Consider the following 14,192-nt stretch of genomic DNA (forward strand, 5'->3'; position numbering starts at 1 on the left):
TTTTAAAAATTGTATAAATTTTTATTGCCTACTAATATTAAGAATATAATAATTATCATACAAACATATATTTCATGAGTTAATCAAATTTCTGGTTGTGGTATTGAATTCAGTTGACTCAATGACAGACACCTCTATTATGCTTTCTCATCTGAGCTTGGACCTTCTAACCTATTACAATGTAAGTTTAAAAATAGAGATGCTCCCCATGTTATTTAAATGGAGTCACTTTTACTCCCTAGGGAGTTTTTCTGTTTTTTACTACCGAGAGCGAAAAAGTGACACTTTAGTATTAGGTTTCAGGGAGTAAAGTAAGTACTTTAGACAGTAGGTGGAGGAAAAAAAGTTTTGGACTGTAGTCTGTTTCTTTGTCCTTAAGTTGAAAATTATTTCAGCTTAAATTATTTCAGCTATTTTTACATAATTGTAAATTATGAATAAATAAATAATATCAATACTTCTCGAAAACTAAAAGGTCGATAGGCTGTAAGAAAATTTTACTGAATATTTTTGTTGTAAATTTCATTTACAATCTATGGTATTCGTCTGTTACATCTTTTGTTGGACACCCTGTATATTATTATTTATTATTATAAAAAAGTCAAGACGAGGCCTGATCCCTAAAGAGTTGAACGGCGAACCCCCTTAGGGGCCAAAAAAAGTCTGAGTTTCTTTTAGGGCCGGTTTCCGAGCTCGGGATTTGGCCAAGTTCTAGACTTTAAACAGCTGGAGTAAGCAAATTGGCTTTCCGAAACGGGGCGTAGTCGTAGTCATTGTCAAAGTTAAGTTTGAATTAAATTTCAAAAAACTAGAAAATTAAACACAAAATAAAATAAAGAGAAAATAAGGTAAAGTTTCAGCTATTTTGAACTATTTAGAAATGTTTAATTTCGTCAAGGCAAAACGTTTCCAATATTATAGAAATGAGAAAATAAAAACTGCGACTACGCCCCGTTTTGGAAGCTAATTTTCTGACTCCAGCTGTTCAAAGTCTAGAACTTGGCTAAATCCCGAGCTCGGAAACCAGCCCTGAAAGTTTTAAAATTTTCAATAATTTATAGAGTATTTTTCAGTTATCAGTGATGGGTAGGCTAGTGAAACCGTATATTGTTATTTAATTTGTTTTTCAACTTATATAAATTCTAAATTCCTAGTTTATATATATTGGACTCAAAATTGTACAAAACTTATAAAGTGATTAACATAACCTATTTTTGGACAATTTCTATCCAAATTTGGGAAAGGAACAGTTTTGGGCTTTAAGCCTGTTGTTCCTTCCCCAATCATTCATAGTTGAGAATGATATTGGCCCATATAAATAAAACCAGAGCAAATGCTCATGAGCAAGAGCATGGAGCATAAGGTTTTGCTCATGAGCAAAAGGTAGATGCAAAAGCATTTGCTCATTTTCATATGAATAAGCTTTACCTTATACTCTTACCTTATGCTTCTGAACTCTGGAGCAAACGCTCACGTATTTTAAAGATTTTTGATCAGCTGATTCGCTTTTGTAGCCTTACTTTGTTTTTATAGCTCACGGAAGCGCTAAATATGCAAGTAGGGGGCACCGCTTGTGTTTGCGTCGTCTGCTCTGTTTTCTATTTATGAATAGAGTTTTAGGTTAGTTGAGTTTAGAATTTTCAAATAATAGCGTGAGAAAATGTCATCTCTATAATAATCTTCAGCATATTCTTATAATGTCAATAGCCTTCTTATAAGCCAAGAGGGCTATTATGGGAAGTATTTCTTCCTGGTGCCCTCATATTGTAATGTAAATGAATAAATAATCGTTTACACTCTCATCTTTTGGTAGAAAGTTAGTGGGGAGGATATTTTTAATATTCTTTCCGAAGAATGGACATTGATATGTCCAAAGCTCCGCCAATTTATGTAGATGCATAACAATATGATTATTATCTATAGTTATTATATTACAAATTGCTTTTTCATATCATATACAGTTCAATAATTATTTTCTTAGTCTATATTATGTAAATTTATCTATAATTTTGCTGTATTGTAAGCTATTGTATATAAGTGTATAAGCCAGTATATATTGTAATCTACATAAATAAAGTACTCAATCAATCAATCAATCAATCAATCTTCTTAAATGCCTATTTCCTATTTTGTGATGGCTATCTTTATATCAGGTAGCTGCTATCTTTTGTATTTATTCTTTTGTAGGAATAATGGTGATATATATATATATATATATATATATATATATATATATATATAATATATATATATATATATATCACAGTTGAATCTAAAAAGAGTTTTATAGTTCTCAACTATTGGTTGTGATCGTATCTGGTATAGTTTCCTCTTCCTCATACAAATTAGTTGAGCCATTTTACTATGAGCAAAAGGTGATAAGCTGCTCTAGACTAGACTCACCTTTTTTGAAGCATTTGCTTCAAAAGTTGAGCAAATGCTCCAGTTTATTCATACAATTTTGAGTGTAAGCTTTTACTTTTGAGCAAATGCTCAAACTATTTTTTCCTCCACCTACTGTCTAAAGTATTTACTTTACTCCCTGAAACCTAATACTAAAGTGTCACTTTTTCGATCTCGGTAGTAAAAAACAGAAAGAACTCCCTAGGGAGTAAAAGTGACTCAATTTAAATAACATGGGGAGCATCTCTATTTTAAAGTTACATTGTAATAGGTTAGAAGGTCTAAGCTCAGATGAGAAAGCATAATAGAGGTGTCTGTCATTGAGTCAATTGAATTCAATACCACAACCAGAAATTTGATTAACTCATGAAATATATGTTTGTATGATAATTATTATATTCTTAATATTAGTAGGCAATAAAAATTTATACAATTTTTAAAATTGTATATTCTTAATATTAGTAGGCAATAAAAATTTATACAATTTTTAAAATATTTTATTCTTTTCAAAATACCAGCCAACAAATATTTTTGATCTGCAATTCAAATCTGAACCGCGTGATCTGGAGTCAGCCATTTTTGGTAGCTGCTCAGCTGATATAATTGTTACAACTTTTGCCGATAGATAGCGCAATCGGCAGTGCCAATCAGACGACCGGTTTTTAGGTTTTAGATTTAGGTTATGTTGTTAGGAATCATTGTCACCAATACGTAAGTTATTAGAATGATTTTATTTGCAGTTTCTATAAAAAAATGTAGATGGAGGAAAAATGTTGTGTACATCACGAGCGAAAAATACTTTTTCTCCCTCAGGAAAATTGCTGCCCTCGGCTTCGCCTCGGGCTTCAAACTTTTTCCCAAAGGGAGAAAAAGTCGTACTTTTCACTCTAGATATACAAATAACTATTTATGAGCATGAGCAAAAGGTTTTGCTCACATTTATTCATAGTAAATGCAGCAAATACTCCATATTTTAGAAGCATAAGCAAATGCTCAACTTTATTCATATGGCCCATTGTATCTATCAATGTATAAAAAATAAACAATTTTAAAAGTTGAATAGAAGTTTGAATTTGCATTAAACAAGATAAAGCTTCAGTTCACCTCTCTGGCAGTGAAGAATGGTTCCTCAACATTGCGCTGAGGATCTTGAAGATAATCCCTCATATGACTGGACACTTGCTTTTCTTCAACTCTCTTTTCACCCTGCTCTTTGATCAGAAAGTTGGTCAGCTGTTGAACGCTAACAATGCCATTCTGCCCATTCTCACAGTAGTCCTCCACACTTTCTCTGAATGTCTGAAACATCAAACAAAATATTATCATTTACATTTAATTTTAGTTGAATACAACTAGTAAAAATCTGGTGTGGTAGGTACTCATACACGAGAAGGAAGTTACAAAGTCCATTTCTCAAGGATAGGGTGGACCCCCGTTAGTTTCACAGAAAGGAGACTCATGCCAGTTGATAGAGCTGAGCTGATAAATAACTATACAGAGTATGGATTTGAAAAAAATCGGTCAAGTCATTTTTGAGAAAATCGTGAAAAACATGGTTTTTTAGTAATTATTCGCCATTTTTCTCAAGAATATTACGGAGCTCCTGCAATTTTCCCAGAAATGAGAATCATGTCAGTTGATAGGGCTTATGGATAGCTAGCTATCCATGGTATAAATTTGAAGAAAATCGTTTGAGCCGTTTTCGAGAAAACCGTGAAAAACATGGATTTTTAGTGATTATCCGCAATTTTTCTCAATAACATTACGGAGCTCTTGCAATTTTCCCAGAAATGAGACTCATGTCAGTTGATAGGGCTTATAAATAGCTATCCATGGTATAAATTTGAAGAGAATCGTCAGAGCCGTTTTCGAGAAAACCGTGAAAAACATGGCTTTTTAGTCATTATCCGACATTTTTCCCGCCATCTTGATTTGAATTTTATTGAATTTCTTACTGTCGGATCCTCATGGTATAAGAACCTTAAGTTTGAAATTTCGAGTCAATCGATTGATTAGGAATGGAGTTATCGTGTTCACAGACATACACACAAACACACACACACAGACCAACACCCAAAAATCATGTTTTTGGACTCAGGGGACCTTGAAACGTTTAGAAAACTTGAAATTAGGGTACCTTAATTTTTTGGAAAGCGATATTTTCCTTACCTATGTAAAAATGAGTTTCGATGAAATTTAATCTGATAGTTAAATGGTTGATAATATTTAAAAAAATACAAGAGTAGGTACTTGTTATTTTCTATAACTGATAAACTTCAGTTATTGATATTAATCTAAATTTGGGAGAGGAATATTAGAGGGTTCGCCTGTTTTCCTTAGTATCATTTTTATAATTTTGATATGTTGTATGGCGCGGAAACCTGGCCTGTTTCAAAGAGGCAAGAGAAGAAAATGGAAGTGGCTGAGATGAGGATGCTAAGATGGATGTGTGGGGTCACTAGAAGGGATAGGATTCGTAATAAGGTGATTAGAGGTACAGTTGGGGTGGGACCACATTGGGTAGGAAGATGCAGGAGGCTAGGATGAGGTGGTTTGGAAAGGGTGAGGAGGATTATGTGGGACGGAGGGTGCAGGATTTGGATCTGGGTGGCAGGAGGTGGCGGGGAAGGCCAAGGATGAAGTGGAGAGACAGAGTAGAGGCTGATCTGCGAGAGAGGGGTTGGAGATGGACAGGGTTTTATGAAGGAGAGAAATGCCGACCCCATATTATTGGGATAAAGCGTAGCCAAAGAAGAAGAAGAAGAAGAAGAAGAATGAATAATTATTGAATTTTATAAAATCCAACTCGTAAGATGATTATTAATATGTTAATATTTCACTCACCCCTTCGTCAAACATAAGCCTATGGTACAGTTCCGCAAAATCATCAAATCCTAATTCATTCCGTTTTCTGGTATCCACTTCTTGGAATAATTCTCTCAGTTTATTTGTTGACAATTTACAGTTGATTCGAGGCAGAAATCCTTTGAGATCTTTCAATGTTACGCTAGAAGCAAACATCAATTAGGGTTTAGTAATTTACTTCTATCAAATTTTATTAGGATTTGCTCCCAATTCATGAAACGATCCAAGTTTTGATTTGTAATAATTGAAAATCTTATTAATTTATTGTATTTATAATAAAATTCAAATCGATAAGTTCAAATATATTATTCCAAGTAATAGAAAATTGATGCCATACAAAAAATTGACATTGAAAACAGTGTAATTGAATTACTATAAAATCACTTTACTATAGTGAGGAAACGTTATAATGGAAGTGTTTGATTAGCAATGGTATTCCTATCCTTGTCCATCATTCAACAAACCGGACAGCGCTATCTCTTTCTCGCTTTGCTCTCTTGCCAGACCGTCTTTTAACAATGTAGAATTAATAATTAATTACCAAAAAATCTCATTTTCATTATGAAAATTCATTATAAAATTATTGAAAAATATAATTTCTTGTTTAATGAAAAATAATTTATTATTTTAAACGAGAATTAAGAGTTAATGATACATGAAAAACTGGTATCAGCTACCATCTATAGAAGACATTTAGGGCCGGTTTCCGAGCTCGGGATTTAGCCAAGTCCTAGACTTCAAACAGATGGAGTCAGAAAATTGGCTTTCCAAAACGGGGCGTAGTCGCAGCTTTTATAACAGTAGTCGTAGTTTTCATTTTCTCATTTCTATAATTGGTAACGTTTTTGCTTGACGAAATTAGACATTCCTAAATCATTCAAAATAGCTAAAACTTTACACTATGTACTCTTTATTTTATTTTGTGTTCAATTTTCTAGTTTTTCAAAATTTAATTCAAACGTGACTATGACAATCACTGCGACTACGCCCCGTTTTGGAAAGCCAATTTTCTGACTCCAGCTGTTTAAAGTCTAGGACTTAGCTAAATCCCGAGCTCGGAAACCGGCCCTTAGAGGATCGACCACGTTGTTATCCTATCTTTCTCCACTGCCATTATAACGTGGACCTCACTATAGCACGGGCTACCTTTAAAACTTATTGAAAAAAACAACAATATAAGAACTTGAAAATGGCCAAAGGCCGAAACTAATTGTTCTTTTGAAATATTTTAAATAAAGGATACTTTATGTTCTTATATGGCGTTTTTTAATCATGTTTTTATATCCGTTATAATTTAGACTACTCTCAGCTCAATTCAGTAATCATTAAGTTTGCATGGTATACATTTATCTTGGAACAAAACCTTATTACTTACACTTCACTTTCTGAGTAGCTGTGAGCTTCTGAGGGTGATATTGTGGTAGTTAATCATACTGACAGGGTGGCCACCCATTTTGAAATAGAAAATTCATTAATAATTCCCGGTTTTCCAGAGTAAAATTTCATATTTTCCAGGTAGAGTTCCGATATTTGAGGAACAAGATACATTCGTTAAGAATTTATTACGGAAATCTTCAGTGTGATCTTCCATGACGAATTGCAAATAGCATATTTAAATTTCCAAAACACTTATTGACATGGGCTGCTTTTAAATTGATAAAACAAAATAAATCTTATAGCACCCTTTATTCTTTAAAAAACTTAAAAATATTTGAACAACTAGTTTCGGTTAACACCATTTTCAGGTTCTAAAGAGGTTTTATAACCTGAAGATGGTGTAAACCGAAACTAGTTGTTCAACTATTTTAAAGTTTTTTAAAGAATAAAGGGTGCTATAATATTTATTTTGTTTTATTGAATTTCCAAATATATTGACAATTTTTGACACTAGAATTCTATTTTTGTGAGGAATTAGTACGTTCTTTCAACTATTCATGTGTGTCGAGTGAAAATCTATTGCCGCGTTTCGCCGAAAATGCAGAGCATATAAACATAAATACATAAAGAGAAATGCGAAACCGTCATATTGAATCTTAGAAATCTTAGACCTCACTTCGCTCGGTCAATAAGTCTGTGATTGGAGAATTGCTAGGCTTTTTATTCATTACTTACATTTCTTTGGAGTTTTCCATGGCATAGAATTCCTTTCTCAGCCATCTTTCTACTTGAAGAGGATAGGATGCGTTAATTGTATCAGGTACCAGATGTCTTAAGCCTCTAACCCACAGTTCGCATTCCTTCTCAGAAAAGGCTGAAATTGAAAAAAAAAACGGTTCTTGAGAAATATTCTTGACAATTGAATGCTTCATGAAACGTAGTATAAAGGAGCGTTCGACCGGGGAACGCGAGGAGATCTAACATCTTTCGTAACGTTCATGATGGGTGCGTGGGCGGTGCGACTGTGGTTCGATGGAGGAACGAGGGCGGTACGAGGGCGGTACGAGGGAGGAGCGTGCTCGGTGCGGGTTGGAAGAGCGTATATGTGTACGCAGCTTAAGACCACACATCGAAAACTACCAAGATAGCAAGCGAAAGCAGATATATAGCCAAACAAATATGATAGAAATAATTTATACGTACCCACTATAGACAACGACTTGAGTTTGAATTCTGATCCATAAAACACTATAAAACAACGCATTTGTTCAATTCTTTTAATTTCTTCAGGCCATTTTTCAAAGTCTTTTGAGCATTTTCCCAGTCTTATTTCTTTTACTTCTCGCATTTCCACTGAAAACAAACAATGGTATAAATTTATCCATTTCAATCAAGTTACAAATTCAATCAAGTTATTTTCAATCAAATTACACATTCACAAAATCGGGAGAGAAAACAACAAAATTTATTGAAAACTGTTTCGAGAGAGAATAGATAACAGATCATATTTTCAAGTTGGGGGGGGGGGAGCAGGATAGCAAAAACTGATTGATTCAACATCAATCGAGATTCACTCAATGAGCCGAAAGTTAAGACCCGATTTCAACAAAACGAAAACTAGGTTCGAGCGACAGTTAGTTCTAAACCAACAAAACATCAAATTACAAAACCAATTTAGAATCTTTTGACTAGATCCAACTGCCCCTCAAACCTAGTTTGTTTTGGGTGAAATTGAGCCTAAATGATAATAGATTAGCATTGATGAAGATGTGGCATCAAATGTGTTAACCTAAGTGAGGTATAAAAAAATAACACACAATATTCTAAATTCTCATTTCTCTACTCTCAATAATCTTCATATTCTCATTAGAAATGAGAAAACAAAGATTTAATTTTCTGCGACTACGCCCCGTTTTGGAAAGCCAATTTTCTGACTCCAGCTGTTCTAAGTCTAGAACTTACCTAAATTCCGAGCTCAGAAACCGGCCCTTAGACTAAATTTAATTTATAATTACAAAAAAAAACAAGTTTTGTAGAAAGTAAGTTTACCTGCTCCTTCAAAAGTTTTAGTGTTTGGAGTTCGAGCCCATAATATCTGTCGCGTTTCCCGACGAATCATGAGCGTTTTTTTCTCCGGCCGTTTCCTTGGATAGTACCTAGTGACAAGAGTGCCTCTCTCCAATTGGCTGATAATTTGTTCAACCTCCGGCATTATGTTCATCAGCATAGTTGAATTGTTCAGCATGTTCATATTCATCTATGAAAAAGGAATGAATTAAAACGCAATAAGTCACTCATTTTCACTCAATAATAGGCTAATAATAATATCGAGTGACGTGGCTGGCTCAGGTCTGGTGTCAGAGTTTTCAGGTTGCAACTGATCAATTTCAGGGCCTCTGACATGACCTATCGACTGCTTTTTAGGCAGCCGTAGAACTAATTTCAACTCAAATTGGGGTCTAATGAAAATATCGAATGTAGCACCATTTTACAGATTGTAAACTGTACACCGTATTTCGAATTATATCAAAATAATTATCTATTTATTTATACACTAACTTGCCCGGCGAACTTCGTACCGCCATAAAGTCAATGTATCTCATGTCACACGTAAATTTATTTTGTAAATCATGAAATTTATCTGACAATTAATATTTTTTTAATTTAAATCTCAATACGGTCTTCCTATGTGCTTAGTCATGCAGCATTTATTGGTATTCCGAAAACATATTTTTCACAATCAATTCGTAGTAATTTATCAGTTGTGTTGAATTAAAAAAATAAAAATAGATGGGTTAAATAAGAGTTTCAAAGATGGATTTTATGCGTTCATAGTTGTTGATTGTCAATAGAGGTCCAGGAAATATGCGATACCGTATACGATGAATCACACAGAATTCCATATTCTTTCTATCTTCCATTTTAGGATGAATATAAGCTAAGCTAAATTTAAAAAAATGTAAATTAATCGGTCATTCTTTAGAAATTAATGAATGCAGCATGAACAACTCTCTATGTAGATAATTTTTCCCAACATTTTCCAGTTTCTCAATGATAGGGGAGTGATAATTATTTGTATAGGTCTTCTAAGGAATCATTATCTACATCTGGTACCAATCAACTAAACTTCAACTCCAAACTACCTAGTCCAGGCAATGAATGCTCAAAAAGGGGCATAGAGGGAAGAGTTGGGAAGACAATTTTTGTCCCCGCAGTTCTGTTTAGGGTAGTAAGGAGGTGAACATATCAAAAGTCCCCACCCCTACCCTCTGTGCTAAGGGTGTGGGGGTGGTTTAAAGGTACCATTTTCTGGTTTCTCGCAAATAACTCAGAAACTATGTATTTTAAGGACTTGACTGTCATATAACAAATTAAAGCTTACAAAATTTCCTACAATATTCATTTCTCAGATTTTTTCATATCTTTTCCAGTTTTCGAGATATCCGCCCTTTTAGGTGTGACATTTTTGAAAAAAACACGTTTGTAACCAATTTTTTTTCTATTTTTGCTCTTATAACTTTTTAAAAATCGATGGGAAAATCCATGCTGATTATGAGCTTATAGAGCATTAAATTCTCGTCAATTTGATGTATAATTTCACATTTTTACAAATTTCCCTACACCTTTTGTAGCAGCTTTAGTGTTCAGTATGAAATACTGACAATAGACCAATAGACCATATATGAATATAATGACAATAGACCAATTGACAAATGAATTTAGAGGGAATGTTTTAAACAAATTTTTTTGACTTTGCAGTTCTGTTGAGACTAGTTAGGAGGAGAAAATATCAAAAGTCCCCATTCCTAACTCATGTGCTAAGGGGATGAGGGTGGTTTAAAAGTTGCATTTTTCAGCGTTTTGCTTCCACGCTCATATCTTGAGTACAATGCGTTCAACCGACTGACTAACTATTCAAAAATGAAGCTTGTTAAATTCTCTACACTTTTTGTTCAGTAAAATTTTGTGATATTCCCAACAGTTCCCGAGATATTCGCTCTTGAAGTTGTGTAATTGTCAAAATAACAGGTTTTTATCCAATGTTTTGCTCTTTCAGGGCTAATAACTCCTCAAAAATGCATCATAAAAACTTATGCTTATCGTAGTTTCTTAGAGCACTCAATTCTCTTTGAAAAGATGTATCTTTTCACTATTCCAAGTTTTCCTTTCATTGTTATATCAGCTTCAATGTAGGGGTTGAAATTTTCATTGCTACAACAAGTGTCAACTCAGCGGTTCCACACCTTCAACAAGAGGCGATAAGGATATGCACTATTGCTATGTTCACCTAGTAGCTAGTCCAAATTAAGCTGCAAAGTCGAAAATTGTGCCACAAACTCCCCCTTCAAATGTCTTTGTCAAACGATCAATATTGTTGAAGCAATGAAAATTTCACCCGAAAGGAGAACCTGGAATAGTGAAAAAATACATCATTTTAAAGAGAATTGAATGCTCTAAGAAACTACGATAAGCATAAGTTTTTATGATGCATTGTTGAGGAGTTATTAGCCCTGAAAGAGCAGAACATTGGATAAAAACCTGTTATTTTAACAATTACACAACTTCAGGAGCGAATATCTCGGGAACTGTTGGGAATATCACAAAATTTTACTGAGCAAAAAGTGTAGAGAATTTATCAAGCTTAATTTTTGAATAGTTAGTCAGTCGGTTGAACGCATTGTTCTCAAGATATGAGCGTGGAAGCAACAGGGAACTGTTGGGAATATCACAAAATTTTACTGAGCAAAAAGTGTAGAGAATTTATCAAGCTTCATTTTTGAATAGTTAGTTAAGTCGGTTGAACGCTTTTTATATATATATATAGATAGACAATAGATACAATCCAGGTGTAAACAAGGACAGACAATCACCCAAAACAGATAGGCTACCAATTCGTACAGCTTGGATACAAAAACAAAAGCAAAACCATGACCGCCAGATCTCTAGCTCAACCTATGAAAAACGGAGTACCGCAGGGATCTGTTCTGGGACCGTTACCATTTCTCATTTACATAAACGGTTTATCCAAACAACTTCCAAAGTTTTCTAAATGTATTCTATTCGCCGACGACACAACTTTAATCATAAATGGGAAAGACCAGGAAGAACTACAATCAAATTATAATACTACCATAACTTTAACAAAGACAGCCCTGAAAAAACCTGAAACCTTGTATGAATATCTCAAAAAGTACAGTAATAAACGTCTATACAAGATCAAAACATGCAACTAAATAAAGATGAAGAGGTGACAGGTACGGCTCGATTTTTGGGAATCACACTTGATGCAACACCTACCACATTGAAAAATTGGTGAGTAAACTATCCTCACCCCTATATGCCATCAAACGTATAAAGGCAAAAGCTGACAATAAAATGCTCTGATATTTTATTACTGGCTATTTGTATTACATGTAGGCTATGGAATAATAGTATGGGGAGCAGCCCCGCAGACCAAAATTGAGGAAATTTTAACTCTCCTGAAGAAAATAACAAGAATAATAAATAATTTACCATACGATACAAACTGCAAAACATACTACATATGAAGAAAATAATAAGAATAATAAATAATTTACCATACTATACAAACTGCAAACCATACTACATATATATTACCTCAACGTAATATCCCTATACATACTCAAAACGATGCACATAAAAAATTCAAACCAGATAGGCCTAAACAACGCAAAAGAAATATCCATGAGCACAACACAAGAAGAAAGAATGATCTTGAAATTCCCTACAACAGACTACAAAATCACAAATTCTGGTGTGGCGCACTCACACAACTTTCCTTGCCGTTATGAGAATTGATCACCTGACGCTAGTGTTCACACGCATCTCAAGTCTACTTATAAGCAGAGATCTGAGCCAGCTGGTGACAAGACAATAACGCTGGAGACATACGAGGTCTGCTATCTCCTCATAGTTATTATTATTATATTTTTGTTGTGTGAAGCCACAACAAAGTGAATCATTTAATAGAATAAACAGTTGCCAACAGTTTGCAATTGGATAATCACATTTTCTCGAATTTCGAGCTTATTTTCAATTTTAGGTGAAAATGTTACTGAAAATCAATTGTAGAGATTTTCATGCTCAATCTTTTCAACTTTTTTTGTTTAAATTGTATCTGAAGCCTGATAATTGGAAATCTGATATCAAACTTTGCATAGATGGGGCGGAGCTCCTGAAATTTTTACAGATATGGGACTTGTGGCAGTTGATAGATCAATGACCATTTTAGGTATGAATTTAATCAAAACCAGTTTTAAAAAAATCGCGGAATCCCTGTTTTTCACAACATTTTCGCCATTTTGAATTGCATTTGATCGAAATTATTCGTGTCGGATCCTTTTATTGTAAAGACCTTAAGTTCCAAATTTCAAGTCATTCCGTTAATTGGGAGATGAGATATCGTGTACACAGACGCACATACACTCATACATACACACACACACACACACACACACACACACATACTGACCAATAACCAAAAACCACTTTTTTGGACTTAGGGGACCTTGAAACGTATAGGCTAGTACAAATTTAGAAATTTCGGTACCTTATTATTTTTTTTCTTTGATAGCAATACTTTCCTTACCTATGGTAATAGGGCAAGGAAAGTAAAAACAACCGAAGCCTTCAGAGTGTGTAAATTTTTCAACTACCTACAGGATTACCTAAAACAGATTAATCTCAAAGCCAATTCAAAAATTCTCTCAAAAAAATCCGACGGAGAACCTCCTGTATTCAATACAAGTTAGACAGAATTTGGCTACTTAAAATCTATTGACAATTTGGCTTTAAAATTATTCATTATCATCTCCTAGAAGACATAAATATCGTTATCTTCATTGTAACAGCAGCAATCAAAGCATTTGATAGGGTACCGATAAGATAACCAAGTGGGTAGGCAATATCAAATTTTTTCACTGAGAATTACGTTGTCTCTTATTAACAAAAGGATTTAGAATTGATTATGACATTTGAGTTAGCAATAAAAAATCTAAGATTAGTTTTGTATTCAACATAAATTATTTCAATTTATTATTACTATCACCAATAGTTAAGGTTAACTTTGAAGGAAACATTGTCTTACCTTGATTCACGTTACCTTTTGAAGTATAGTAAAGTTATCTATCCGAATTAAAACTAATTAAAAAATACATATATTTTCTTTATAAATTATTTAAATATTTGCATTTCATAAAATAATGCACAATGTACAAGATTCAATTTCTTTACTTTTCATAAACATTTTTGACACTCAAGTGACTCAGGCTCAAGACTCAACTTAACTACTCATCAGTGTTGCCAATGGCAATATTGGCAATGGACAAAATTTTCCCCGGATCAGTCCCAAAAACCCGGAATCCCAAAACTGAAATCCCCGGAAAAAAGATGATGATTTTTCTCAATATGAAATAGTCATTGAATGGAAAAGAAGTTGAGATTGAAGCATGTATAAACGTTTCTCTACTCAATTTTTTTTCAACAATATGAAGGCCTCCTATGAACACTAGAAAGAGACCGTTTCT

General features: G+C 33.8%; 1 protein-coding gene across 6 annotated transcripts in view; it reads right to left on the reverse strand.

Annotated features, from left to right (window-relative positions):
• Positions 1 to 13,986, reverse strand: part of LOC111051096 (1-phosphatidylinositol 4,5-bisphosphate phosphodiesterase gamma-1-like) — a 102,698-nt gene extending 88,712 nt beyond the window's left edge. For 4 of the 6 annotated variants that reach the window (XR_005571696.1, XR_005571695.1, XR_005571694.1 and 1 more), the window contains exons 1-6: positions 13,754 to 13,952; positions 8,695 to 8,902; positions 7,849 to 7,998; positions 7,381 to 7,519; positions 5,248 to 5,410; positions 3,508 to 3,702 (exon numbers count right to left, since the gene is read on the reverse strand). Coding sequence is in view for 2 of the 6 variants with exons in the window: in XM_039431757.1 (XP_039287691.1) it covers positions 3,508 to 3,702; positions 5,248 to 5,410; positions 7,381 to 7,519; positions 7,849 to 7,998; positions 8,695 to 8,902 (855 nt within the window). In the remaining 4 variants the exon portion in view is untranslated. Of the gene's footprint in view, positions 1 to 3,507; positions 3,703 to 5,247; positions 5,411 to 7,380; positions 7,520 to 7,848; positions 7,999 to 8,694; positions 8,903 to 13,753 lie in introns of all 6 variants that reach the window. The other 2 variants (XM_039431757.1, XM_039431755.1) reach the window with 2 other exon arrangements.
• Positions 13,987 to 14,192: the final 206 nt, after the last annotated feature.

The sequence above is a fragment of the Nilaparvata lugens genome, chromosome 6, assembly GCF_014356525.2.
Source record: "Nilaparvata lugens isolate BPH chromosome 6, ASM1435652v1, whole genome shotgun sequence".
Lineage (NCBI taxonomy): Eukaryota > Metazoa > Arthropoda > Insecta > Hemiptera > Delphacidae > Nilaparvata > Nilaparvata lugens.